Below are 26,655 nucleotides of genomic sequence, written 5' to 3' on the forward strand. Positions count from 1 at the left end.
TGCAATCCCCACCCCCACTCCCCCCGTGGGTGCTCCCCCCCACGCCATCCCTGACACCCTCCCCGGATGCAACCTCTGCACCCCACGCAATACCCTGGACCCCCCCCGTGGGTGCCCCCTTTGCAGTGCCCCGCACCCCCGTGGGGTGCACCCACTGAAATGCCGTGGACCCCCGTGGGTGCACACACACACACACACGCCCCCCCCCGCACCCCCGTAGCGCACCCACTCCGCCGCTGCAGCAGGCCCGCAGCGCGCATGCGCGCCACCGCCCCCCCCCCCCCCGGGGTCGGCACTAGGACCCCGCGGAGCCGCGGCGGGACCCCGCCGGGCGGGGGTCCATGAATGGGGCCGTGGGAGCCGCGGGGGGAGCCACGTGACAGCGGGGAGCCAATGGGAGCGCGGGTGACGTAGCGCGTGGCTCCCTTTACTGCCCTGGGATGTTTTTTTTGTTGGGTTTTTTTTTTTTTTTTTAATCTTTTTTGCCCCCAAACCGGGGGGTGGGGGGTGGGGGGGGGCGGATGAAGCGGGACCGGGGACGGGGGGTCGCGGCCCCGCGTGGGGGCGGCTCAGGTGAGTGACGGGGGGGGGGAGGGGGGGCGACCTCGCCCTTCCCCCCCCATGAGAGAGCGGGAGGTCACGTGGTGGGGGAGCGCTGTCAGTCAAGCGCGGTCCCGCCCCTCGGCCAATGAGCGGCGAGGAAGGCGGTGACGGGCAGGTGGGGGCGGGCCGGCTTTTGTGCGCGGCGGCGCGGGGGGCGGCGGTTTGGGGCGAAAAGCGCCATGTTTGGGTGTTCGCGCGGGGGCGGCGGCGGGCAGGGCCCCAAGTGCTGTGTCACGGCGTGGGGGTTGGGGGGGGTGGGGGGGAAGGGGAAGGACCCACCCGTGTCCTGCGAGCTCTGTGGAAGGGGGAGGGAAGGCTGCCCCCCCCCTCCCCGTGGGCGGCGGGTTTGGGGCTTCCCGTGGGGCGACCGCGGCCGCCGGGGGGGGGGGGGTCAGCCCTCTTCCTTCACGGTCGGTGTGGGGGTCCCGGAGCCGCCGTGGGCCCCCCACGGTGTGTGCTGGGGTGGTCGGGGGGGGGGTAGCACCCGCGGATCGGGCCTTAACCGGGGTTGGCGGCCACGACAGCGGCGTGTCCGTGGGGGTCGGCGAACCCCCTGTGGCGTGAGGGGGGGGTCTGGCGCGGCCCGGGTCTCTGTGGGGACCGGGGGGGGGGGGGGGGGGGGAAGCGAGGCGCGGTAGCTCCGGTGCTCAAGCGGGCCCTGAGGCCCGCGGGACCCCGGCGAGGGGGGTGAGGGCGGGTGGGGAGGGTCCCACCCGGTGGCTGGTACCGCTGAGGGTAGCGGGGAAGCGGCGGGGCCGCCCGGGAGCGCCGGGTTCATTGTCCGCCCGCGGATCGCCGCCGCTGCACAAAATGGCGCCTGCCGGCTCCGTCTCTCTTCCCTTCCCCCCCCCCCCTTCCCCGCCGGGAGCGCGACAACAACCGCCAACGGCTGGTTCCGCCCGCCGGTCCCGCCCTCCCCTCACGTGACCCGCCGGCCAATCCCCTCGCAACGAATGGCAGCGCCGGCCAATGGGCGCCGACACAGCCGGCTCCGTCGGATGAGGCGCCGGGCGGAAGGGCGGGAAGGGAGGGGTGGGGGTGTTGGGTGGGGGGGGGTGGGGGTGTTGGGGGGGAACCGTGGGGATGACTGGCGTTCCGCGCTACCAATAGGAGCGGCGCGCCCCGCGTGCCTCCGCCCAATGAGGCCGCGGCGGGGCGGGGCGGGGCGGGTGGGTGATGTCAGCGCCGCCGCCGCCCAATGAGGAGCCGGCTGGTGTCTATATAAGGGCGGCCGGGGGCAGGCCGAGAGGCGCCATTTCGCTGGGACGAGAGGACGGAGCGGGTCGGGCCCCGGTGCGCGCAGGGGGGCGGCCCCAAACCGGATCCATCCTCCGCCGGGCGGCTCAGCCCCCGCCTCCGCGCTCCCCGGAGGGCTCGCCGGACCCTCCCCGGCCTCCGTAGCGACCCCTGCCTGCGGCCAGCAGCGAGGGGGGGGCCCTCCTTTCCCTCCCTCCCCCCCCCCCTCCCGTTCCCGTCCTCCCTCCCCTCAGGGAGCCAAGATGGAACCCGAGCGGTGATTTTTTTTTTTTTTTTTCCCCGGTGCAATCCGCTGTCATCCGTCTCCCGGATCGCCGCGGCCCGCCTGATTCCCGGTTTCCGCGGACGCAACCGACTTTCGGCGACGCGGAGAGGCTTGTATTGATCGGATCGCGGAGGATTTAGGAGCCCGGAGGGGGCTCCGAAGAGGGGACCCCCCCCTCCCTACCCCCAGCCCCGCAACAGCCGCTCTCTCCTACCGCCGCCGCCACCTTTCCCGCCCCGCTACGTACCCCCCCCCCTCCGCCCTCCACCTCCCCGCCGCCATTTTCTCTCCGCGCCCCGTTCATGTGAAGGCCGGTGGATGGTCTCGCACCGCTGCCGCTCGCCGCCGCGCCCGGCCGGAGGAACCGCCGCCGCCGCCGCCTGAGGCCCGCCCTGCCCGGGGGAGGGGAGGGGGTACCTGGCTCGTCCCCCCTCCCCGTTGTTCGGTGATGCGCTGACGGGGGAGGGCCCCCCACCGGGCCGGTACCGTCGAACAGTTCGCCGGGCAAAGTGGGGGGGTCGTCGGAAGAGACGGCGGCGGCGGGAGGAGGAGGAGGAGGTGAAGAAGAAGAAGAAGAAGAAGAAGGACGGCCGGGATCGCGGGCCGGGCACGCAGCCGCCGGCATGTTGCAGAATGTGAATCCCCAGAGCAAGTAGGTACCGGCGCCGTGGGGAGGGGGGGGGGGATTGGTGTCACGCGTGGGTTGTGACCGTGGTTGGGGGCGGGGAGCGTGGGGTTACACGGTATTTTGAGGTCGGGCTTTGCCCCGGCTGCTGCTGTCTCTCGGGTGGCCTGGGGACAGGCGGACGGACAGCGGCTTTCTGCCCACGTTGGTGGGGCTGGGGGTCTCGCCCCCCGCGATCTTGTCACTGGGGGCTACCCTGTCCCCCTTCCCAGCGCCGTCCTTGGCACTTGAGCCATGCCCTTGGCGGCTCAGGAGCCCCCGGGGAAAGGTCCCGCTGTGCCAAGCCCTGACGCCCGGGCGAGGCCGGCGGGCGCTGGGTGATAGTGGCAGGGACCTGTGGGTGACCGTCACGCAGGCCTGTGGGGTGACAAGTCACCCGTGGGGTCAGCTCAGGGCAAGGCGGGGGGGTGGGTTTCCCCCCCCCGTCCAGGTTTAGGTGTGTGCGAAAGGTGCAGGGGTTGGGCAGGAGCTGGTTTTAGCTGCTGCCCGCACGCTCTGGAAATCTCCCAAGCCTTCGTGTCGGTGTCCTGGGGGTCCCTGGTGCCGCCGTGGTGTCTTCTGGTCGGCCTTGTGACAAGTATTTTCTCTCCTGCGATGTTTTGGTATCCTCGTACCGCTCCTGCACTGCCGGTCATTGCCGTAAAATGCTGGTCGTTGCCATAAAATGCTGGCCGTTGCCGTAAAATGCCGATTTTTGCCCTTAAATTGGCGCAGGAGTCAGTTGCGAGCGTGACGCGGCCATGGCTGCGCCGTCTCCCTGGGTCTGTGGGTCCCTCGAGTCCTGGCCTGTCCCCATGGATGGTTTTGGGTCTTTGCGACCAGGACGGCGTCGAGCCGCCCGCGATCTTGGCCCTGGCATTGATGTAACGGTCTAGCTGCGCCGTGGGGCTTTGTCATATTCCCAAATCCCGCCGGAGCTCCCGGTCCTGGCCTCGGAGAGCTGGCGACACCCGGGTAGTGTCACCGTCGCCTCGACGCGCAGCAGCACCGTCACCGCACCAGCACCGTCACCTCCGCGCGCGGCCCCGCGCACCGGCTCTTTGTTCGAGGGCGAGCCTGGACCCGCGCCAACCTCTCGGCTCTGGCTGCGCCGGCGCAGGCGGCTCTCCCGGCACCGACAGGGAACCGGGCGCCCGCCTGGCAGCGATTAACGGGTGCAACCGGAGTTCGGTCTCAAATCCCCCCACCCCGACACTGAGGAGACGGGCGATGGGACCTCACCCACGTCCCGGGAATTTGTAGCCGAGCACGGCAACGTTTCCGCCCTTAATTGCGATTTTAGGAGCGGTCAGCTCTTTCTGGGGAGGGTTTCTCCTGGGACCCCTGAGGCCCAGCCCCGCTGATTCTTGATTTTTTTTTTTTCTTTTTTTTAAATAATTATTTTTTTGTTGGCCGAGGCGGTGGTGCGGCAATCCTGGCGCGGAGCTGCCCCGCTAACCCTGTCTCTGCTCCCCTTTCAGGATTCTGGGGGAGGGCAATGCCGGGCTCATGGGCCTGGCGACGGAATCGACCCCCGGCAAGCGGATCCGCAAACCCTCGCTCCTCTACGAGGGCTTCGAGAGCCCCACCATGGCGTCGGTGCCGGCCCTGCAATCCCCCCAGGTGAACCCACCTCCGCCAGAGGTTTCCAATCCCAAGAAGCCCGGTCGCGTCACCAACCAGCTGCAGTATCTGCACAAAGTGGTGATGAAGGCTCTGTGGAAGCACCAGTTTGCTTGGCCCTTTCGTCAACCCGTCGACGCTGTCAAGCTGGGCCTGCCGGTAACGAGCCCTGCGGGCGGGTGTGGGAGAAGTTATGGCACCCGGGACGTGCGCGAGTGTGTTTGTCCCCCCCTCCTGCCCCTCGCTTGCCCCTCACCCCCCCCCACACCATGCTGGTGCGTGCAGGCAGGGGGTGTTAGGCAGATGTATTGTGAAATTTGGTGCTGCCTGACCCCGGACGTGGTGCGTGTCCCCTGCCCCGACCCCAAGCCTGAGAGTGCCAGGGCCAGCGCCGTCCCCCTCCCGGGGGCTCCGCCACAGAGATGCAGTTGCAGGTGCCTGGGCTGTGCCATCCTCGCCCTCTCCCGGGGCCATAACCTGTACCGGCCCCCCACCTCAGCCCCTCGTAGGCGTCCGGGCTGGTCCTGGGGACGTCCTCAGAGCAGCTGCCACCCCTCCCTTTTGCCCCGATGTCCCCTACAAAGGTATGGATGAGGTGACGCAGCCGCTCTAGAGGTAACCCGGACGCTTCCCCACCTAATCTCTTGTGCCCTGAATGCGTTTTGCAGATTCCCATCCATGAATTTGTAGAAGACATCTTGTGACCCCAATATTAAACGCCAGCCCCCCCGTGCACCTGTGGCGCCCAAGGAGTTAAAGCCCGGAGGTAATTTCCACGTAGGTTTTGCTCTTAAAATTTAGCGTTAGCTTTCCCTGAGCCCCCGTCCCACCTCTTGTGCGGGAAGCGCGCGCCTTCCGGATGCCGGGGGTCCAGCCGTTCCCGTAGCATAGGCTCCCCGTCCCCCCACACCTCCCTGCCCCGGCAGAGCTGGCTGCTCCCCAGGCACCTTAGGGTCCCTCTCGCCCCACCGTGGGCGAAGGGGGACGGTGGCACTCTCGGGTGGGGACCAGGTCCGGAGGCATTTCTTGAACCCCATGCACCCCCTGCCTGCGCTTGGGTGACGAATGAGAGCTGGTGTGTGAGCCGGCGCTTTGCCGGGTGCCCGAGCGATTGCGGAACCGGGGAGGTTGGGGACGCGGGCGCTGTCACCGGTGCGTCCCTGACCACTGGTCCCGTGTCCTTTGTCGGCAGGACTACCACAAGATCATCAAGCAGCCCATGGACATGGGGACAATCAAGCGACGCTTGGAGAACAACTATTACTGGGGGGCTGCGGAGTGCATGCAGGACTTCAACACCATGTTCACCAACTGCTACATCTACAACAAGGTGAGAACCGCGCCGGCACCACCGGCGAGTCCCGTGGCACCTTCTCGGCGAACTCTTGACGTTGCCTCTGGTCTTCCCTGCAGCCCACCGATGACATTGTGCTGATGGCCCAAACCCTGGAGAAGATTTTCCTGCAGAAGGTGGCCCAGATGCCACCAGAAGAGCAGGAGATCGTGGTGCCGGTGGCCAAGAACAGTCATAAGAAGGGAGCGTCCCGGGCAGCAGGTACGGTGACGCCACGTGGGACGGAACGACTGCTTGGGGGGTGGCAGTGGTGCTAATGGGGGGGGCTTCTTGTCTTGGCCCAGCGCTCCTGGCGGGACTCACGGCTGCTCAGCAAGTGCCGGCTGTCTCCTCGGTGTCCCACACCGCGGTCTACACCCCAAGCCCCGACATCCCCACCACCATAGTCAACATTCCCCACCCATCCGTGATTTCCGCTCCGCTCCTCAAGTCGTTGCACTCCACTGCCCCGGCCGTCCTGGCTGCGCCCGCTCCCACCCAGCCCGTGGCCAAGGTAGGAGGAGGGCAGACCCTGGCCGTGGGGCAGGCTCTGTGGGGCCGGAGTGTGGGGCCGGCTTCCCCCCCCAGCCTCACACGTGGTTCTTTTCCCTTTTCTTTTGACAGAAGAAGGGCGTGAAGCGGAAAGCGGACACCACCACCCCCACCACCACGGCCATCATCGCCACCAGCGGAGAGTCCTCGCCCTCTGCCACGCTCTTGGAGGCCAAGGCGGCCAAGATCCCCGCGCGCCGGGAGAGCGGCCGCCCCATCAAACCCCCCAAGAAGGATTTACCGGATTCGCAACAGCACCAGACATCCAAGAAGGGTAAACTATCGGAGCAGCTCAAGTACTGCAACGGGATCCTCAAGGAGCTGCTCTCCAAGAAGCACGCAGCCTATGCCTGGCCCTTCTACAAGCCCGTCGATGCCTCGGCCCTGGGGCTGCACGACTACCACGAGATCATCAAGCACCCCATGGACCTCAGCACCATCAAGGTGCGGCAGGAGAAAGGGGGTGGAGGACCCTTTTTGGGGGGGGCTCTGTGGCTTTCCTGTCTTTCCTCCCACTCCCTGTGGGGACCCGGGAGCTCCCGCTTACCGTTTTCTCTCCCCGTAGCGGAAGATGGAGAACCGGGATTACCACGACGCGCAGGAATTCGCCGCCGACGTCCGGTTAATGTTCTCCAACTGCTACAAATACAACCCGCCTGACCACGACGTGGTGGCCATGGCCCGCAAGCTGCAGGTAAGTGGGGTGGTGGGTGCCCCGTCCCCCCCACTCCACCCACCCACCCACCCCACCCACTCGCCGCGCTGACCCCGCTCCCCTTGCAGGACGTCTTTGAGTTCAGCTACGCCAAGATGCCGGATGAGCCGCAGGACGCCAGCCCGCCCTCGGTGTCGGCCCCGCTTACCGGTGCCCTCTCCAAATCGTCCTCCGAGGAGTCCTCCAGCGACGAGGATGAGGACGACGAGGACGATGAAGACGACGACGAGGACGAGAGCAGCAGCGAGAGTTCATCAGAGAGCGAGGAGAGTTCCGACTCGGAGGAGGAACGTGCCAATCGCTTGGCCGAGCTGCAGGAGCAGGTGAGGGCCGGAGAAGGATCCGTGCCGCTTCCCGGGCCCGCTCCCCACGCCCGCCTCACCCCCTGTCTCCCCCCACAGCTGCGGGCCGTGCACGAGCAGCTGGCTGCCCTCTCACAGGGCCCCGTTTCCAAACCCAAAAAGAAGCGAGAAAAGAAAAAAAAGAAGAAATCGGAGAAGCACAAAGGCCGGGGAGGCGACGAGGAAGCCCGGGCGCGCCAGGCCCAGCTCCGTAAAGCCAAGAAAGCCGGTGGTGGTGGCGGCGGGACCGGCGGAGGCGGCGGTTCCAAGTGAGTGCGGCGTCCACGGCACTGGGGTGGCGTGGGCGCGGGCAGCGGCTGTGATGACACTTTCCCCGGCAGAGCGACCGTGGCGAGAAACCGACTGGAACAAGCCAAACCTTGTCTGAGTGCTGCCAGCCCCAGGGATGGGGGGATTGGGGTTGGTTTTTGGTGGTGGTGGTGGGGTGTTGGATTTTTGGGGCAGCCCTTGATGCCGCTGCGCCATCGATTCTCTCCCGGCAGGAACTCGAAGAAAACGGCTAAAGCGACGTTGCCCGCCGCCGCCAGCGCTTTACGATTCGGAGGAAGAGGAGGAGAGCAAACCCATGACTTATGATGAAAAACGTCAACTCAGTTTAGACATCAACAAATTACCGGGCGAAAAATTGGGCCGGGTGGTGCACATCATCCAGTCGCGAGAACCTTCCCTGCGCGATTCCAACCCCGAGGAGATCGAGATCGATTTCGAGACCCTCAAACCTTCGACGCTGCGGGAGTTGGAGCGCTATGTTCTCTCCTGCCTGCGGAAGAAACCCCGTAAACCTTACAGCGAAAGTAAGCGCCGTGGGGTTGACGCCGGGAGGGTTTTGCGGGGCCGGGGGGTGGGGGCTGAGTCCCAAAACCGAGCCTCCCCCTTTCTCCCTGCAGCCATGAAGAAGCCGGTGGGGAAAACGAAAGAGGAGCTGGCGCTGGAGAAGAAACGGGAGCTGGAGAAGCGGCTGCAGGATGTCAGCGGCCAACTCAATTCCACCAAAAAACCCCCTAAAAAGGGTGAGCGCATAGCGGATGGCGATGGCCTCCCTGCTTCCTCTTCCGCCTCCCCACTTCCTCTTCCGCTGTCGCACACGGCCGAACCTTGCTGCTGTTTTACCTTGCAGCCAGCGAAAAACCGGAATCGGCTCAGCAAGTGGCTGTATCCCGCCTCAGCGCCTCCAGTTCCAGTTCGGATTCCAGTAGTTCCAGTTCCAGTTCGTCATCCTCGGACACCAGCGATTCGGATTCGGGTTAGAGGAATCTCGCGTCTCTCCCCACGATGGCGCGGCTGAGCCGGAACACGGGCGGCTTTGGAAAAAAGAGGTTCTGCGGGACCGGATCCAGGTTGAATCGGACTGAGGGGGGGCCCTTCACCCGGCAGGCAGAGCCCCCCACCCCACCCGGGGCTGATGGGGAGGGGTTGGGGGCAGGGAGGATGAGGGGGGGAGAGAAGAGGGGGCGGGGGGGGGGACCCCAAGTGTTTACAGGCTGGAGGCATTGCAGGGGAAGGGGAGGAGAAAGGGTTGGGCCCTGGCTGCAGGGTTGGGCCTCCCTCCTCTTCTTCCTCCCCCCCCCCCCCCCCCAACAGGTTTTACTGTTTGTTGTTTTAGGTTGGGGGGGGTTCTTGCTTTTTTCTTTTTTTTTTTTTTTTCTTTTTTTCTTCTTCTTCCCTGACTTGTGGGATTTTTTTCCAATAAGGGGAAAAATTTGGGGGTTTTTAAGAAAAAAAAAAAAAAAAAAAAAGAGAGAAAAATAAAATCTTTTAAAAAAGTAAGTGGAGGGGGGGCAAAGCCCTGGGGCAAGGGAGTGGTTTGAGAGTCCCCAATTGGGGTTTGCTGGGAGGGGGCGGGGCTAGGACCCCTCCTTACCCACCCCCCCCCCTCTGGGGGCAGCCGCCGCCCTCCCCTTCCCCTCGTCTGTGGAGGATTTTTAATTTATTGACGCCGCGTTGTGCTGGCGGGGGCCCCGGGGACGCGCCTTGTACATAACACCCCCCCCAACCACATCCCCCCCCCCCCCCAGCAGACGATCAGGGCAGCATGTTCCCGCGTGGGGAAGGGGGGAGGGAGGGGCCGCCTGTTTTTTACGTTGACTGTATAATTTTTTTCTACTTGTTTTATTTTGTTTTTTGGGGGTTTTGTTTTACTTTTTCCTTCCCCCCCGCCCACCGCCCCCCCCCCCCCCCCTTGACCCTTAGAGCTGTGTTTTCATCTTATTGTATGTTTCGAACGTTTCGATTCTTTAACATGTAAATAAAGAAAATATTATTCGAGTTGAGCCGGGCTGTCGTGTCACTCAGCTGCTGCCCCCCCCCTCCCAGGAGGAGGGTACTGCGCCCTTTCCCCCCCTTCCCGTCATCTCCCGCTCCCAGAGGGATCCCCAAACACGGAACACCCCATGCCTGGCTCTCCATCCCTCTTTATTATTCCAAAGTGGCTGTGGGTATGATGTGGGGTGGGGGGGGCACAGCTGAGGATCATGTGGGGGGTGGGTGGGAAGAGATTCTGGCGATGGAGCAGATCTGCAGGGGGTGGAGTTTGATTTCAGGTGCGCTGCGAGAAGGTGGGGGGGGTGAGAAAGGGGAGAAATCAGTAATTGTGGGGGGCTGGGGGCAGGGGGGGCAGGGGGAGACGGACATTACCTGCAGCCTGGGGAACGAGGTGCCCTGAAACAAGGAGAGACGAGGTCAGCGTCGGAGCAGGGGCAGAACCGCAGCCGCTGCCCCACGCACAGGAGACACCCCAGGGACCCCCCCACCCAGTCTCCCGACCGCTCTCACCTTCTTGCGCATGTAGAGGAAGAGCCCCAGTGCCAGGAAGATGAGCCCCAGCACGAAGCCCCCCACCCCCGTGAGCATCTTGCTCCTGGCGGCGTCCGACTGCACCTCTGCGGGGACGAGAGCAGGGGGTCAGGGCTGGGGGGGCCCCCGTCCCACTCCCCACTGCGACCAGGGGCTTGGGCCCCCACCCAACCAGGCTGCCGGACAGGGCAGGGCCTTACCCCACTGCTGGGTGACGGGGTGCTGCAGGCTGACGTGCTCCACCTGGCACACGTAGGTGTCCCCGCGCTGCGGGGTGGTTTCCAGCATCACCAGCACCTGGTAGGTCCAGTCTCCGTTCTGGATCATGTCCGTGGACACCACGTGCTCCGTCTCCTCCTGCCCGTTCTTGAACCACTTCACCTCAATCTCCGCGGGGTAAAACCCCGTCACGTAGCAAACCAGCCGGTTGGTCTGGGGCAGGGAGCTCGACTGCATGGGGGAGACCCTCACCTTGGGCTCCACTGGGGGAGAGCGAGACACAGCTGGCAAGGGGCTGGCAGAGCCCAGGGGCCACCCTGCACGCCCGCCCCCAGCCTGGACCAGCGGTCCCCATGCAGGACGTGCCCAGCGAGGGGGCGAGGGACTCGCGTCCTCGTGGAAGGGCGCAGGGGCTTTGCCCGAGGCCAGGCCCAAGCACGGCACAGACACTCTCTCTCCTCCTGCGAGCCCGGGGGCTTGGCTTGGGCCCGTCCCCCGGGGAAATGTTCTGGCACGCACTCACCTCTCCTCTCCACGAGGAAAGGAGTCGACACCTCGTAGTTGTGTCGGCAGACCCTGTCTACCTCAGCCCGTCTCCTCTCCAGTTCCTCCGGCTGGCTGTTCCAGTACTTGGCATCAGGCTCACCCAGGGGGGTGTCGGCCACATAGTGACCCACATCACTGTCAAAGTGCACATTCTGCTCCCGGTTGTAGATGGACTTCACCAGAAGCTTCACCTGCTTTGTGCCATTGAGGTACTGACACTCAGCCTTAAACATATTCTGGAAAAACCCTGTTTGTGAAGGGCGGCAGGTCATGGGAGGGCAGGGAGGCACCGTGGGGCCCCCTCCCCACCACCATTCTCCTCCCAGCCTCCCCCAGAGCCACACAGCTGCGCTAGGACTGGCCATGGGATCCTGACCCCGCCAGGACTCCGTTTCTCTGCCTGGGGACTGGGGAGAGCTGGAGGGGACAGAGCCCAGGGGAAGGGAGGGGCAGGAGGGAGCCAGAGCAGAACTGGGCCAAGAGGCGCTTCCCGGGGTTCAGCGAGGGCGGGGAGCATCATCCCCAAACTGTTTGGGAACCGGGTCTCAGCTGGAGCCCACTGCTCCCAGGGCCCGCGGAGGACAGATGATAGGACGAGGGATTCGGTGGGGGCAGGTCTCAGCGGCCCCCCAACCCCAGACCCCCAGCACCTGCCAGGGCACGTGTGGGATCCAACCCCACCAACACCCTCCCCGTGCCCCAGCTCTGAGCTCACCTGAGGTCTCCTGGCCACCAGCCGGGTGGGCTCCCAGCACCACCAGCGCCACCAGCACGGCCCCAGCTCCCAGGACACGACCGGTCTCCATCGCTGCTCACAGCAGAGGCTGGACAGGTGCTGGGACCCCGCAGGAGAGCCGGACTCTGCCGCTTTGGGGTATCGCCCCGCTCCTGCCCAGTGCTGGGGCTGGGAGTCCCAGTGAGGACCAGTGAGGAGCGAGGCTGGGCAGCATCACCCGTCACCAGGCAGAGCCGGGCCCCGCAGGGCTCCCTCTGACACTTGGTCCGCGCTGGGGCAGCGACCCCGGGGAGGGGGCTGCCGGCCCCCGCCAGCACCGGGGCTCCCCGGCCTCGGCGGCCCCCACCTGCCCCCTCCCCAAAGCCCTCTCCGGGGCCGTGCGCGGCCCAAGTTCAACAGTGCACCCTGTGGAACCCTGCCGGAGTGTCTGTCCGTCTGTCTGCTCTGCAGGGTGCTGGGTGCTGCTGCTCTGCCTGGGAACAGCCGAGTCAGAGGCAGGGCTCCCTCCTAGTGGCTGGGCACCTGGGGGGGCCCTGTCCCCCGGCCCCGGGGGCCCCGGCACTCAGCTCCACGGCCCAAGAGCAACACCTGCCCCTCGTCCGGTCCCGCTCTCGCTGCCCGCTGCCAGGAGAGGCGATGGCCGGAGGTTGGGGTGTCCCGCTGGCGCTGCTGGCAGTGCTGACCCTGCAGGGCACGGGGGCCGTGAAAGGTGGGTGAGGGCACCGGGGCCCTGGGGTGGTGGGTCTGGGGGCAGAGGTGGGGCGTGGGGTGCCCTGCACCCACGGGGCGGGTGGTGGGGGGCTGGTGTAAGGCTTGGGGCAGGGCCCTGGCCGTGGGGAGCTCCGTCCCTCCGTCTCACCCATCCCCTGGGTGGAGATGGGCTCCAGACGCTCGTTCCTGGACCTCCCCCGGCCCAGGTCTCCCTGCCCTCCTACCCCCCAGTGGCCCAGCTCCAGGGTCAGGTCCCCGCAGCACCCACCGCTCCTGGGTCTCCTCCCTTCGCAGCGGCTGCGCCCCGTGTGGCCTGGCCCAGGCGGGGTTCGTGCGTGGGGCAGGACAGCCAGTGCCCAAGTCCTTGGGGCCCCGGGACCACCACCCCACCCCGCAGCACCTCTGGGGACAGGTGCCGGTGGTCCCACAGCCTGTCACCGGCCCCGGCCCCAGGAGATGAGGAAGGGAAACCTCCTGGTGGCATGGAGGTGCTGGAGTTGGGGGCTGGGGGCAGAGCGGGTGTCTGAGGGCTCCCTTTCCTGGGGAGGGGCGGGTGTCAGCACCTGCCCAGCCCTGTGGGACCCCTGCGGGAAGGGAGAGAGAGGCTCCGGGTGGGCCCTTCTCCCCATCAGGGCCTCCCTGCACCGACGCAGTGTCCTCAGGGGGAGCCTGTGGGGAGACGGGGCGAGCCCTGCGGCAGCGGGAAGGGCACTCACCCTAATGCCTGTCCCTTCCCAGTGCGGCATGTGTTGATCCAGGCCGAATTCTACCAGCGGGCTGAGACGCTGCAGCAGGAGGGCGGCGAGTTCATGTTTGATTTCGATGGGGACGAGATCTTCCACGTGGACCTGCAGAAGACAGAGACCGTCTGGCGCCTGCCCGAGTTCGGGAACTTCGCCACCTTCGAGGCGCAGGGAGCTCTGCAGAACATGGCAGTATCAAAACAGAACTTGGAGATCATGATTCAAAGGTCCAACCGCTCGCAGGCCACCATCGGTAACAACCCGGCCGCAGCACGGCCAGCGCCTTCGCCCCCGGGGACGCTGCCAGGGCTGTCGCCGCCAGCGGGGTGCACGGCGCCCTGCTCCCCTGCAGCGCGTGGGGACCCGGGCACAGCCCCAAGCCGGGCTGCGGGGTCTCCCTGGGTGGGCGGTGGAGCACAAGGGGGCCAGGTCGGTGGGGCAGGAGGCCCCAGCCCAGCCCGAGGCAGCGAAGCCTGGCTGACCCGAGACTGCACTGACCCCTTCTCCATCCCCCGCCAGTGCCACCTGAGGTGACGGTGTTCTCCGAGGACCCCGTGGAGCTGGGGGACCCCAACATCCTGATCTGCTACGTGGACAAGTTCTGGCCATCCGTCATCACCATCACGTGGCTGAGGAACGGGCAGGTGGTGACGGACGGCGTCCTCGAGACCGTTTTCTACCCACGGGAGGACCACAGCTTCCGCAAGTTCTCCTACCTGCCCTTCATCCCCACCCGGGGGGACTACTACGACTGCCGCGTGGAGCACTGGGGGCTGCCCACCGCCCTCCTGAAGCACTGGGGTGAGGAGGGGGGCCGGGCCGGGGCCCGGACGCCTGGGTCCCCTCCCCTTGCAGGCAGCGAGGGGGGCTCAGCGCCCCATCCTCACCCACCCTCCCCCCTCTGCAGAACCCCAGGTGCCCCTCCCCGCCTCCGAGAGCACCGAGACCCTGGTGTGCGCCCTGGGCCTGGCCGTGGGCATCGTCGGCATCATCGCGGGCACCATCCTCATCATCAAGGCCATGAAGATGAACAGCGCCCGCAACCAGCGGGGCGTCTTGTGAGGGGGCAGGGCCCAGGGTGCCCTCCCAGCCCTCCAGCCCCCACCAGCCCTCGCCCTCACGTCCCAGCTGCGTCCCCAGGGCCAAGCCCTGCGCCCCACACCCCTGCCCCGAGCCCCCCCACCCCGCTCCACCCCACCGCTGCCCCCTTGCCGTGCCCCGTGGGCACCCCACTGACCGGGGCTCTGCCTTCCCAGGCTCTGGGGTGCTTCCGAGCAGCAGTAAAGGTGGTTGGGGACAGCCTGGCACCACTCATTCTGTTCATCGGCGCCCCGCTCGTCCTGGTGATACAGTGTGGTGGGGAACAGGGCGACTGGGGGGCTGTGGGGCTGGTGTGCTGGGTGCCGTGTTGGGGTGCAGGGCGGCGCCCCGTGAGGGGAGCGGCCATCACCAAATGGGGCTGGACGGGGTGCCCCACCCCAGGGCCCTGCTCCCCCCACCACAGCGGGGTCCGGCACCGGGAGGGGGACACGGAGCCACCCACCAGAGCAGGTGAGGGGACTCATGACCCCTCGTCCCCGTCCCCAGCCCTGATCCATCCGAGAGGCAGGCTCTGCCACCCGCCCCCCCACCTCCCAGGGGAAGGGGTGTTGGCCCCCCCTCGCAGTGTCCCCCCACCGTCGGCAGCCCCAAGCACGTCTGGTCCCCGCTGAGGCCTCGGAGCCCTGTCACGGACTCGTGGGCACAGGGAAGGGAGTGACCCACCCCTGCCCCACTGTCCCCAAACAACCAGGGCCGGAGGATACTGGGACACTTTATTAGGCAGAGCCGGAGCAGCCGAGGGCCACCGTCACGGGGCCCTGGGGACCTCGGGGCTGCAGAGCCCTGACAGCCAAGCTGGGCTGGGCTGGGAGGGAGGGGGTGACCCCGGGGATCAGTGCGGGGACGTGGGGGTCCAGGACGGGGCACCGTGAGGCAGAGGCGACGCTGGGGGGCAGAGGATGGACAGCGGCGGAGCAGATCCGCAGGGGCAGGAGTTCATTCAGGAGCTCTGTGAGGAGAGAAGAGGGGGTGACCACCGGGCTGGGGACGGTGTGTCCCCAGGGCTCTGCCCCCGCGCTATCGGGGGACACGCTCCATATGGACACGCTGCCATTGGGAGCAGGTGGGGACCAGCCCACAAGGGGAGGGTGGAGCGGGGTCGGGGGAGACAGGCAGACGTTACCTGCAGCCTGGGGAACGAGGTGCCCTGAAACAAGGAGAGACGAGGTCAGCGTCGGAGCAGGGGCAGAACCGCAGCCCCTGCCCCACGCACAGGAGACACCCCAGGGAACCCCCACCCAGTCTCCCAACCGCTCTCACCTTCTTGCGCATGTAGAGGAAGAGCCCCAGTGCCAGGAAGATGAGCCCCAGCACGAAGCCCCCCACCCCCGTGAGCATCTTGCTCCTGGCGGCGTCCGACTGCACCTCTGCGGGGACGAGAGCAGGGGGTCAGGGCTGGGGGGGCCCCCGTCCCACTCCCCACCGCGACCAGGGGCTTGGGCCCCCACCCAACCAGGCTGCCGGACAGGGCAGGGCCTTACCCCACTGCTGGGTGACGGGGTGCTGCAGGCTGACGTGCTCCACCTGGCACACGTAGGTGTCCCCGCGCTGCGGGGTGGTTTCCAGCATCACCAGCACCTGGTAGGTCCAGTCTCCGTTCTGGATCATGTCCGTGGACACCACGTGCTCCGTCTCCTCCTGCCCGTTCTTGAACCACTTCACCTCAATCTCCGCGGGGTAAAACCCCGTCACGTAGCAAACCAGCCGGTTGGTCTGGGGCAGGGAGCTCGACTGCATGGGGGAGACCCTCACCTTGGGCTCCACTGGGGGAGAGCGAGACACAGCTGGCAAGGGGCTGGCAGAGCCCAGGGGCCACCCTGCACGCCCGCCCCCAGCCTGGACCAGCGGTCCCCATGCAGGACGTGCCCAGCGAGGGGGCGAGGGACTCGCGTCCTCGTGGAAGGGCGCAGGGGCTTTGCCCGAGGCCAGGCCCAAGCACGGCACAGACACTCTCTCTCCTCCTGCGAGCCCGGGGGCTTGGCTTGGGCCCGTCCCCCGGGGAAATGTTCTGGCACGCACTCACCTCTCCTCTCCACGAGGAAAGGAGTCGACACCTCGTAGTTGTGTCGGCAGACCCTGTCTACCTCAGCCCGTCTCCTCTCCAGTTCCTCCGGCTGGCTGTTCCAGTACTTGGCATCAGGCTCACCCAGGGGGGTGTCGGCCACATAGTGACCCACATCACTGTCAAAGTGCACATTCTGCTCCCGGTTGTAGATGGACTTCACCAGAAGCTTCACCTGCTTTGTGCCATTGAGGTACTGACACTCAGCCTTAAACATATTCTGGAAAAACCCTGTTTGTGAAGGGCGGCAGGTCATGGGAGGGCAGGGAGGCACCGTGGGGCCCCCTCCCCACCACCATTCTCCTCCCAGCCTCCCCCAGAGCCACACAGCTGCGCTAGGACTGGCCATGGGATCCTGACCCCGCCAGGACTCCGTTTCTCTGCCTGGGGACTGGGGAGAGCTGGAGGGGACAGAGCCCAGGGGAAGGGAGGGGCAGGAGGGAGCCAGAGCAGAACTGGGCCAAGAGGCGCTTCCCGGGGTTCAGCGAGGGCGGGGAGCATCATCCCCAAACTGTTTGGGAACCGGGTCTCAGCTGGAGCCCACTGCTCCCAGGGCCCGCGGAGGACAGATGATAGGACGAGGGATTCGGTGGGGGCAGGTCTCAGCGGCCCCCCAACCCCAGACCCCCAGCACCTGCCAGGGCACGTGTGGGATCCAACCCCACCAACACCCTCCCCGTGCCCCAGCTCTGAGCTCACCTGAGGTCTCCTGGCCACCAGCCGGGTGGGCTCCCAGCACCACCAGCGCCACCAGCACGGCCCCAGCTCCCAGGACACGACCGGTCTCCATCGCTGCTCACAGCAGAGGCTGGACAGGTGCTGGGACCCCGCAGGAGAGCCGGACTCTGCCGCTTTGGGGTATCGCCCCGCTCCTGCCCAGTGCTGGGGCTGGGAGTCCCAGTGAGGACCAGTGAGGAGCGAGGCTGGGCAGCATCACCCGTCACCAGGCAGAGCCGGGCCCCGCAGGGCTCCCTCTGACACTTGGTCCGCGCTGGGGCAGCGACCCCGGGGAGGGGGCTGCCGGCCCCCGCCAGCACCGGGGCTCCCCGGCCTCGGCGGCCCCCACCTGCCCCCTCCCCAAAGCCCTCTCCGGGGCCGTGCGCGGCCCAAGTTCAACAGTGCACCCTGTGGAACCCTGCCGGAGTGTCTGTCCGTCTGTCTGCTCTGCAGGGTGCTGGGTGCTGCTGCTCTGCCTGGGAACAGCCGAGTCAGAGGCAGGGCTCCCTCCTAGTGGCTGGGCACCTGGGGGGGCCCTGTCCCCCGGCCCCGGGGGCCCCGGCACTCAGCTCCACGGCCCAAGAGCAACACCTGCCCCTCGTCCGGTCCCGCTCTCGCTGCCCGCTGCCAGGAGAGGCGATGGCCGGAGGTTGGGGTGTCCCGCTGGCGCTGCTGGCAGTGCTGACCCTGCAGGGCACGGGGGCCGTGAAAGGTGGGTGAGGGCACCGGGGCCCTGGGGTGGTGGGTCTGGGGGCAGAGGTGGGGCGTGGGGTGCCCTGCACCCACGGGGCGGGTGGTGGGGGGCTGGTGTAAGGCTTGGGGCAGGGCCCTGGCCGTGGGGAGCTCCGTCCCTCCGTCTCACCCATCCCCTGGGTGGAGATGGGCTCCAGACGCTCGTTCCTGGACCTCCCCCGGCCCAGGTCTCCCTGCCCTCCTACCCCCCAGTGGCCCAGCTCCAGGGTCAGGTCCCCGCAGCACCCACCGCTCCTGGGTCTCCTCCCTTCGCAGCGGCTGCGCCCCGTGTGGCCTGGCCCAGGCGGGGTTCGTGCGTGGGGCAGGACAGCCAGTGCCCAAGTCCTTGGGGCCCCGGGACCACCACCCCACCCCGCAGCACCTCTGGGGACAGGTGCCGGTGGTCCCACAGCCTGTCACCGGCCCCGGCCCCAGGAGATGAGGAAGGGAAACCTCCTGGTGGCATGGAGGTGCTGGAGTTGGGGGCTGGGGGCAGAGCGGGTGTCTGAGGGCTCCCTTTCCTGGGGAGGGGCGGGTGTCAGCACCTGCCCAGCCCTGTGGGACCCCTGCGGGAAGGGAGAGAGAGGCTCCGGGTGGGCCCTTCTCCCCATCAGGGCCTCCCTGCACCGACGCAGTGTCCTCAGGGGGAGCCTGTGGGGAGACGGGGCGAGCCCTGCGGCAGCGGGAAGGGCACTCACCCTAATGCCTGTCCCTTCCCAGTGCGGCATGTGTTGATCCAGGCCGAATTCTACCAGCGGGCTGAGACGCTGCAGCAGGAGGGCGGCGAGTTCATGTTTGATTTCGATGGGGACGAGATCTTCCACGTGGACCTGCAGAAGACAGAGACCGTCTGGCGCCTGCCCGAGTTCGGGAACTTCGCCACCTTCGAGGCGCAGGGAGCTCTGCAGAACATGGCAGTATCAAAACAGAACTTGGAGATCATGATTCAAAGGTCCAACCGCTCGCAGGCCACCATCGGTAACAACCCGGCCGCAGCACGGCCAGCGCCTTCGCCCCCGGGGACGCTGCCAGGGCTGTCGCCGCCAGCGGGGTGCACGGCGCCCTGCTCCCCTGCAGCGCGTGGGGACCCGGGCACAGCCCCAAGCCGGGCTGCGGGGTCTCCCTGGGTGGGCGGTGGAGCACAAGGGGGGCCAGGTCGGTGGGGCAGGAGGCCCCAGCCCAGCCCGAGGCAGCGAAGCCTGGCTGACCCGAGACTGCACTGACCCCTTCTCCATCCCCCGCCAGTGCCACCTGAGGTGACGGTGTTCTCCGAGGACCCCGTGGAGCTGGGGGACCCCAACATCCTGATCTGCTACGTGGACAAGTTCTGGCCATCCGTCATCACCATCACGTGGCTGAGGAACGGGCAGGTGGTGACGGACGGCGTCCTCGAGACCGTTTTCTACCCACGGGAGGACCACAGCTTCCGCAAGTTCTCCTACCTGCCCTTCATCCCCACCCGGGGGGACTACTACGACTGCCGCGTGGAGCACTGGGGGCTGCCCACCGCCCTCCTGAAGCACTGGGGTGAGGAGGGGGGCCGGGCCGGGGCCCGGACGCCTGGGTCCCCTCCCCTTGCAGGCAGCGAGGGGGGCTCAGCGCCCCATCCTCACCCACCCTCCCCCCTCTGCAGAACCCCAGGTGCCCCTCCCCGCCTCCGAGAGCACCGAGACCCTGGTGTGCGCCCTGGGCCTGGCCGTGGGCATCGTCGGCATCATCGCGGGCACCATCCTCATCATCAAGGCCATGAAGATGAACAGCGCCCGCAACCAGCGGGGCGTCTTGTGAGGGGGCAGGGCCCAGGGTGCCCTCCCAGCCCTCCAGCCCCCACCAGCCCTCGCCCTCACGTCCCAGCTGCGTCCCCAGGGCCAAGCCCTGCGCCCCACACCCCTGCCCCGAGCCCCCCCACCCCGCTCCACCCCACCGCTGCCCCCTTGCCGTGCCCCGTGGGCACCCCACTGACCGGGGCTCTGCCTTCCCAGGCTCTGGGGTGCTTCCGAGCAGCAGTAAAGGTGGTTGGGGACAGCCTGGCACCACTCATTCTGTTCATCGGCGCCCCGCTCGTCCTGGTGATACAGTGTGGTGGGGAACAGGGCGACTGGGGGGCTGTGGGGCTGGTGTGCTGGGTGCCGTGTTGGGGTGCAGGGCGGCGCCCCGTGAGGGGAGCGGCCATCACCAAATGGGGCTGGACGGGGTGCCCCACCCCAGGGCCCTGCTCCCCCCACCACAGCGGGGTCCGGCACCGGGAGGGGGACACGGAGCCACCCACCAGAGCAGGTGAGGGGACTCATGACCCCTCGTCCCCGTCCCCAGCCCTGATCCATCCGAGAGGCAGGCTCTGCCACCCGCCCCCCCCACCTCCCAGGGGAAGGGGTGTTGGCCCCCCCTCGCAGTGTCCCCCCACCGTCGGCAGCCCCAAGCACGTCTGGTCCCCGCTGAGGCCTCGGAGCCCTGTCACGGACTCGTGGGCACAGGGAAGGGAGTGACCCACCCCTGCCCCACTGTCCCCAAACAACCAGGGCCGGAGGATACTGGGACACTTTATTAGGCAGAGCCGGAGCAGCCGAGGGCCACCGTCACGGGGCCCTGGGGACCTCGGGGCTGCAGAGCCCTGACAGCCAAGCTGGGCTGGGCTGGGAGGGAGGGGGTGACCCCGGGGATCAGTGCGGGGACGTGGGGGTCCAGGACGGGGCACCGTGAGGCAGAGGCGACGCTGGGGGGCAGAGGATGGACAGCGGCGGAGCAGATCCGCAGGGGCAGGAGTTCATTCAGGAGCTCTGTGAGGAGAGAAGAGGGGGTGACCACCGGGCTGGGGACGGTGTGTCCCCAGGGCTCTGCCCCCGCGCTATCGGGGGACACGCTCCATATGGACACGCTGCCATTGGGAGCAGGTGGGGACCAGCCCACAAGGGGAGGGTGGAGCGGGGTCGGGGGAGACAGGCAGACGTTACCTGCAGCCTGGGGAACGAGGTGCCCTGAAACAAGGAGAGACGAGGTCAGCGTCGGAGCAGGGGCAGAACCGCAGCCCCTGCCCCACGCACAGGAGACACCCCAGGGAACCCCCACCCAGTCTCCCAACCGCTCTCACCTTCTTGCGCATGTAGAGGAAGAGCCCCAGTGCCAGGAAGATGAGCCCCAGCACGAAGCCCCCCACCCCCGTGAGCATCTTGCTCCTGGCGGCGTCCGACTGCACCTCTGCGGGGACGAGAGCAGGGGGTCAGGGCTGGGGGGGGCCCCCGTCCCACTCCCCACCGCGACCAGGGGCTTGGGCCCCCACCCAACCAGGCTGCCGGACAGGGCAGGGCCTTACCCCACTGCTGGGTGACGGGGTGCTGCAGGCTGACGTGCTCCACCTGGCACACGTAGGTGTCCCCGCGCTGCGGGGTGGTTTCCAGCATCACCAGCACCTGGTAGGTCCAGTCTCCGTTCTGGATCATGTCCGTGGACACCACGTGCTCCGTCTCCTCCTGCCCGTTCTTGAACCACTTCACCTCAATCTCCGCGGGGTAAAACCCCGTCACGTAGCAAACCAGCCGGTTGGTCTGGGGCAGGGAGCTCGACTGCATGGGGGAGACCCTCACCTTGGGCTCCACTGGGGGAGAGCGAGACACAGCTGGCAAGGGGCTGGCAGAGCCCAGGGGCCACCCTGCACGCCCGCCCCCAGCCTGGACCAGCGGTCCCCATGCAGGACGTGCCCAGCGAGGGGGCGAGGGACTCGCGTCCTCGTGGAAGGGCGCAGGGGCTTTGCCCGAGGCCAGGCCCAAGCACGGCACAGACACTCTCTCTCCTCCTGCGAGCCCGGGGGCTTGGCTTGGGCCCGTCCCCCGGGGAAATGTTCTGGCACGCACTCACCTCTCCTCTCCACAATGAAAGGGGTCAACACCTCATAGTTCTGTCGGCAGGATGTGTCCACGATAGCCCGTGTGTTCTCCAGTATGTCCGGCTGGCTGTTCCAGTACTTGGCATCAGGCTCACCCAGGGGGGTGTCGGCCACAAAGTGACCCACATCACTGTCAAAGTGCACATTCTGCTCCCGGTTGTAGATGTCCTTGCGCAAATACCTCACATTCTTGTTGCCATTGAGGTAGTGACACTCACCCTTACCCATCACCTGGAAAAACCCTGTTTGTGAAGGGCGGCAGGTCATGGGAGGGCAGGGAGGCACCGTGGGGCCCCCTCCCCACCACCATTCTCCTCCCAGCCTCCCCCAGAGCCACACAGCTGCGCTAGGACTGGCCATGGGATCCTGACCCCGCCAGGACTCCGTTTCTCTGCCTGGGGACTGGGGAGAGCTGGAGGGGACAGAGCCCAGGGGAAGGGAGGGGCAGGAGGGAGCCAGAGCAGAACTGGGCCAAGAGGCGCTTCCCGGGGTTCAGCGAGGGCGGGGAGCATCATCCCCAAACTGTTTGGGAACCGGGTCTCAGCTGGAGCCCACTGCTCCCAGGGCCCGCGGAGGACAGATGATAGGACGAGGGATTTGGTGGGGGCAGCCCTCCTCCACCTGCAGGGTGGTCCCAGGGGCTAGGAGGGGGGCCTCTCAGCGGCCCCCCAACCCCAGACCCCCAGCACCTGCCAGGGCACGTGTGGGATCCAACCCCACCAACACCCTCCCCGTGCCCCAGCTCTGAGCTCACCTGAGGTCTCCTGGCCACCAGCCGGGTGGGCTCCCAGCACCACCAGCGCCACCAGCACGGCCCCAGCTCCCCGGACACGACCGGTCTCCATCGCTGCTCACAGCAGAGGCTGGAAAGGTGCTGGGACCCCGCAGGAGAGCCGGACTCTGCCCCTTTGGGGTATCGCCCCGCTCCTGCCCAGTGCTGGGGCTGGGAGTCCCAGCGAGGACCAGTGAGGAGCGAGGCTGGGCAGCATCACCCGTCACCAGGCAGAGCCGGGCCCCGCAGGGCTCCCTCTGACACTTGGTCCGCGCTGGGGCAGCGACCCCGGGGAGGGGGCTGCCGGCCCCCGCCAGCACCGGGGCTCCCCGGCCTCGGCGGCCCCCACCTGCCCCCTCCCCAAAGCCCTCTCCGGGGCCGTGCGCGGCCCAAGTTCAACAGTGCACCCTGCGGAACCCTGCCGGAGTGTCTGTCCGTCTGTCTGCTCTGCAGGGTGCTGGGTGCTGCTGCTCTGCCTGGGAACAGCCGAGTCAGAGGCAGGGCTCCCTCCTAGTGGCTGGGCACCTGGGGGGGCCCTGGCACTCAGCTCCCCGGCCCAAGAGCAACGCCTGCCCCTCGTCCGGTCCTGCTCTCGCTGCCCGCTGCCAGGATAGGCGATGGCCGGAGGTTGGGGTGTCCCGCTGGCGCTGCTGGCAGTGCTGACCCTGCAGGGCGCGGGGGCCGTGAAAGGTGGGTGAGGGCACCGGGGCCCTGGGCTGGTGGGTCTGGGGGCAGAGGTGGGGCGTGGGGTGCCCTGCACCCATGGGGCGGGCGGTGGGGGGCTGGTGTAAGGCTTGGGGCAGAGCCCTGGCCGTGGGGAGCTCCGTCCCTCCATCTCACCCATCCCCTGGGTGGAGATGGGCTCCAGGTGCACCCCAGGAAGGCAGGGCAGGGCAGGAAGCGGTGGAGGGGGCCAGGATGCTCGTTCCTGGACCTCCCCCGGCCCAGGTCTCCCTGCCCTCCTACCCCCCAGTGGCCCAGCTCCAGGGTCAGGTCCCCGCAGCACCCACCGCTCCTGGGTCTCCTCCCTTCGCAGCGGCTGCGCCCCGTGTGGCCTGGCCCAGGCGGGGTTCGTGCGTGGGGCAGGACAGCCAGTGCCCAAGTCCTTGGGGCCCCGGGACCACCACCCCACCCCGCAGCACCTCTGGGGACAGGTGCCGGTGGTCCCACAGCCTGTCACCGGCCCCGGCCCCAGGAGATGAGGAAGGGAAACCTCCTGGTGGCATGGAGGTGCTGGAGTTGGGGGCTGGGGGCAGAGCGGGTGTCTGAGGGCTCCCTTTCCTGGGGAGGGGCGGGTGTCAGCACCTGCCCAGCCCTGTGGGACCCCTGCGGGAAGGGAGAGAGAGGCTCCGGGTGGGCCCTTCTCCCCATCAGGGCCTCCCTGCACCGACGCAGTGTCCTCAGGGGGAGCCTGTGGGGAGACGGGGCGAGCCCTGCGGCAGCGGGAAGGGCACTCACCCTAATGCCTGTCCCTTCCCAGTGCGGCATGTGTTGATCCAGGCCGAATTCTACCAGCGGGCTGAGACGCTGCAGCAGGAGGGCGGCGAGTTCATGTTTGATTTCGATGGGGACGAGATCTTCCACGTGGACCTGCAGAAGACAGAGACCGTCTGGCGCCTGCCCGAGTTCGGGAACTTCGCCACCTTCGAGGCGCAGGGAGCTCTGCAGAACATGGCAGTATCAAAACAGAACTTGGAGATCATGATTCAAAGGTCCAACCGCTCGCAGGCCACCATCGGTAACAACCCGGCCGCAGCACGGCCAGCGCCTTCGCCCCCGGGGACGCTGCCAGGGCTGTCGCCGCCAGCGGGGTGCACGGCGCCCTGCTCCCCTGCAGCGCGTGGGGACCCGGGCACAGCCCCAAGCCGGGCTGCGGGGTCTCCCTGGGTGGGCGGTGGAGCACAAGGGGGGCCAGGTCGGTGGGGCAGGAGGCCCCAGCCCAGCCCGAGGCAGCGAAGCCTGGCTGACCCGAGACTGCACTGACCCCTTCTCCATCCCCCGCCAGTGCCACCTGAGGTGACGGTGTTCTCCGAGGACCCCGTGGAGCTGGGGGACCCCAACATCCTGATCTGCTACGTGGACAAGTTCTGGCCATCCGTCATCACCATCACGTGGCTGAGGAACGGGCAGGTGGTGACGGACGGCGTCCTCGAGACCGTTTTCTACCCACGGGAGGACCACAGCTTCCGCAAGTTCTCCTACCTGCCCTTCATCCCCACCCGGGGGGACTACTACGACTGCCGTGTGGAGCACTGGGGGCTGCCCACCGCCCTCCTGAAGCACTGGGGTGAGGAGGGGGGCCGGGCCGGGGCCCGGACGCCTGGGTCCCCTCCCCTTGCAGGCAGCGAGGGGGGCTCAGCGCCCCATCCTCACCCACCCTCCCCCCTCCGCAGAACCCCAGGTGCCCCTCCCCGCCTCCGAGAGCACCGAGACCCTGGTGTGCGCCCTGGGCCTGGCCGTGGGCATCGTCGGCATCATCGCGGGCACCATCCTCATCATCAAGGCCATGAAGATGAACAGCGCCCGCAACCAGCGGGGCGTCTTGTGAGGGGGCAGGGGCCAGAGCTCCCAGCCTCCCCCCAGCTGGACCCTCTGCACCCTCAGTCATCCCTCACATTAGCCTCGCGGGAGCTGCTCACCCTGGTGACCCATATGCCTGCCCCACCTCGTCAGCACCCCCCTCTCCTGTGCACACCACCCGCAGAAATGCTGGAGACGGCTCCAGAGCCAGACCTGGCAGAGTCCGGTTCCCACAGGGGACTGGGCTGCTTCCCATGGCTGGGGCAAGCTCGGGTGGCACCTGGGGCTGCTTCAGCACACCCCCTGCCAGGGGAAACTGCTGCAGAGCCCGGGATCCTACACTGGTCCCGGTATCCAACCCACACCACTGCTGTGCTGGGGCTGCCCTGCCCACAGCCCCTGGCCCCACGGCCATCTCCAGCTGGGGATGTGGCGTCTCCTCCCAGCCCAGATGCGGGGTCTCCCCTGCAGACCCCTGAAGGGAGGGGAGGTGTGCCCTACCCCAAAGCTCCCCCTCGGCACACAGTCCTGCACCCTCCACTCCTGCTATGCTGCTTTGTCGCTACAATAAAGTGGATTGGGGTTGATCCTGCCATGCAACCCTCACTTTGAGTCCATTCTCTGCATGTGCTAGGGGGTGACTGCAGCTCTAGAAGCCCCCTCGATGTCTGGGTGATTTATGGGGCGGTGGGTTGTGCGCGTTGGGCAGAGCTCCAGGGATCTAGCTCCAGCTTTTGGGCAGAGGGAAGGGGTAGGGTGACCTCAGGACTCCTGGGTTCTCCCAGCTGATGTAGGTGGGATCTTAGCACCTCTAAAGAGCAGTCCCATGGGGCAGGCACCCATTTGTGGCTCCTGGGGTGATCATAAAGCCCATTGGCAGATAACCACACTCATGGCGAGACCAGAAAGGGGCTCTGGGACAGCCCAACCCATCCTACTGTGCCACAGACATCAGCAGCATCCCTGGGGCAGGTGGCGCTCTGGTGAACTGGGTGTGGGCAGAGCCAACGCCAGTCAGGGCCGAGACCCTGGGCAGGGGAGTCCTCGCTGGGTCCACCAGCGCCCAGGGAGGCTGCATGGGATGGCTGGGCTCCACACTGCCAGCGTTCACCCCATGGGTGTGAGGGCATGTGGCTGAACCCCTTGCAGGGCTAGGATGACACAGAGGGGGAACAGGCAAACTACAGGTGATGAGACCAGTTCATCTGACAGCCCTGTTCCCACAGGCATTGTTCCCTGTCATGCGCGCGCACACACACACACACACGTGTACTCAGGGCAGTGGAGGGGAACACTGCAGCCACACCCAAGAGCCATTAGTTGGGGCAGAGGGGGAGCAAAGGTGGATCTTGCCCTCAGCCAGACAAATTCTCCCAGCAGCAGCTTTGCCTGGTAACTGGTGACACCGCAGCCCTGCTCGGGAAGTCTGTGACAATGCCTGTCCTGGTTCCCCTTTCCTTCCCCATCACCGCCCGGGTGCGTGGAGTCTACACACGAGGCTTGTGCATGTGGGGTGGGGGTGGTGGGGTGCCCTGCAGGCTCCGTGGGGCCCGGCACAGCCTCCGTGCAGAGGCTGGGCTGGAGGCGTTTGGTGCTGGAGCTCCAGGTTGTGCCCACGACGGGGTCTGAGCCCACGGGGCAGGGACATGCTGAGCTCCATGTGTGTGAGCCTCACGCTCAAGGATTGAGACAGAGGCACAAATCAGCAAAACCGCCATTGCCATGGGGCTGCAGAGGAGAAGCAGGCAC

General features: G+C 67.2%; 8 protein-coding genes across 8 annotated transcripts in view; 5 read left to right on the plus strand and 3 right to left on the minus strand.

Moving 5' to 3' along the window:
- The window catches only part of LOC128135826 (uncharacterized), a 161,132-nt gene that overhangs the window by 70,617 nt on the left and 63,860 nt on the right, over positions 1-26,655 (plus strand).
- Positions 1,832-9,644, plus strand: LOC128135861 (bromodomain-containing protein 2-like). The gene is given in 13 exon segments (XM_052774957.1): positions 1,832-2,777; positions 4,271-4,571; positions 5,605-5,742; positions 5,826-5,967; positions 6,051-6,259; positions 6,370-6,741; positions 6,863-6,991; positions 7,081-7,335; positions 7,414-7,622; positions 7,857-7,887; positions 7,889-8,168; positions 8,262-8,384; positions 8,492-9,644. Coding segments are annotated over 13 exon segments (2,349 nt in total). The 5' UTR covers positions 1,832-2,748; the 3' UTR covers positions 8,623-9,644.
- On the minus strand, positions 9,824-11,843 carry LOC128135889 (class II histocompatibility antigen, B-L beta chain-like). Its single transcript, XM_052774997.1, has 6 exons — positions 11,648-11,843; positions 10,910-11,179; positions 10,368-10,649; positions 10,147-10,253; positions 10,009-10,032; positions 9,824-9,919 (listed from the first exon to the last, which is right to left on the minus strand). The coding sequence occupies exons 1-6, from the start codon at positions 11,736-11,738 to the stop codon at positions 9,911-9,913; spliced, it is 783 nt and encodes a 260-aa protein (XP_052630957.1). The 5' UTR covers positions 11,739-11,843; the 3' UTR covers positions 9,824-9,910.
- Positions 12,208-14,445, plus strand: LOC128135892 (HLA class II histocompatibility antigen, DR alpha chain-like). Its single transcript, XM_052774999.1, has 4 exons — positions 12,208-12,377; positions 13,118-13,375; positions 13,642-13,923; positions 14,030-14,445. The coding sequence occupies exons 1-4, from the start codon at positions 12,305-12,307 to the stop codon at positions 14,182-14,184; spliced, it is 768 nt and encodes a 255-aa protein (XP_052630959.1). The 5' UTR covers positions 12,208-12,304; the 3' UTR covers positions 14,185-14,445.
- Positions 14,925-17,179, minus strand: LOC128135887 (class II histocompatibility antigen, B-L beta chain-like). The gene is made up of 6 exons (XM_052774995.1): positions 16,985-17,179; positions 16,247-16,516; positions 15,705-15,986; positions 15,484-15,590; positions 15,347-15,370; positions 14,925-15,172 (listed from the first exon to the last, which is right to left on the minus strand). Exons 1-6 carry the CDS (start codon positions 17,073-17,075, stop codon positions 15,164-15,166), a joined length of 783 nt encoding a protein of 260 aa, XP_052630955.1. The 5' UTR covers positions 17,076-17,179; the 3' UTR covers positions 14,925-15,163.
- LOC128135891 (HLA class II histocompatibility antigen, DR alpha chain-like) lies at positions 17,545-19,783 on the plus strand. The gene is made up of 4 exons (XM_052774998.1): positions 17,545-17,714; positions 18,455-18,712; positions 18,980-19,261; positions 19,368-19,783. Exons 1-4 carry the CDS (start codon positions 17,642-17,644, stop codon positions 19,520-19,522), a joined length of 768 nt encoding a protein of 255 aa, XP_052630958.1. The 5' UTR covers positions 17,545-17,641; the 3' UTR covers positions 19,523-19,783.
- On the minus strand, positions 20,264-22,566 carry LOC128135888 (class II histocompatibility antigen, B-L beta chain-like). The gene is made up of 6 exons (XM_052774996.1): positions 22,369-22,566; positions 21,587-21,856; positions 21,045-21,326; positions 20,823-20,929; positions 20,686-20,709; positions 20,264-20,511 (listed from the first exon to the last, which is right to left on the minus strand). The coding sequence occupies exons 1-6, from the start codon at positions 22,457-22,459 to the stop codon at positions 20,503-20,505; spliced, it is 783 nt and encodes a 260-aa protein (XP_052630956.1). The 5' UTR covers positions 22,460-22,566; the 3' UTR covers positions 20,264-20,502.
- Positions 22,928-25,512, plus strand: LOC128135893 (HLA class II histocompatibility antigen, DR alpha chain-like). The gene is made up of 4 exons (XM_052775000.1): positions 22,928-23,076; positions 23,867-24,124; positions 24,392-24,673; positions 24,780-25,512. Exons 1-4 carry the CDS (start codon positions 23,004-23,006, stop codon positions 24,932-24,934), a joined length of 768 nt encoding a protein of 255 aa, XP_052630960.1. The 5' UTR covers positions 22,928-23,003; the 3' UTR covers positions 24,935-25,512.

The sequence above is a fragment of the Harpia harpyja genome, chromosome 25, assembly GCF_026419915.1.
Source record: "Harpia harpyja isolate bHarHar1 chromosome 25, bHarHar1 primary haplotype, whole genome shotgun sequence".
NCBI classification, from domain to species: Eukaryota; Metazoa; Chordata; class Aves; order Accipitriformes; family Accipitridae; genus Harpia; species Harpia harpyja.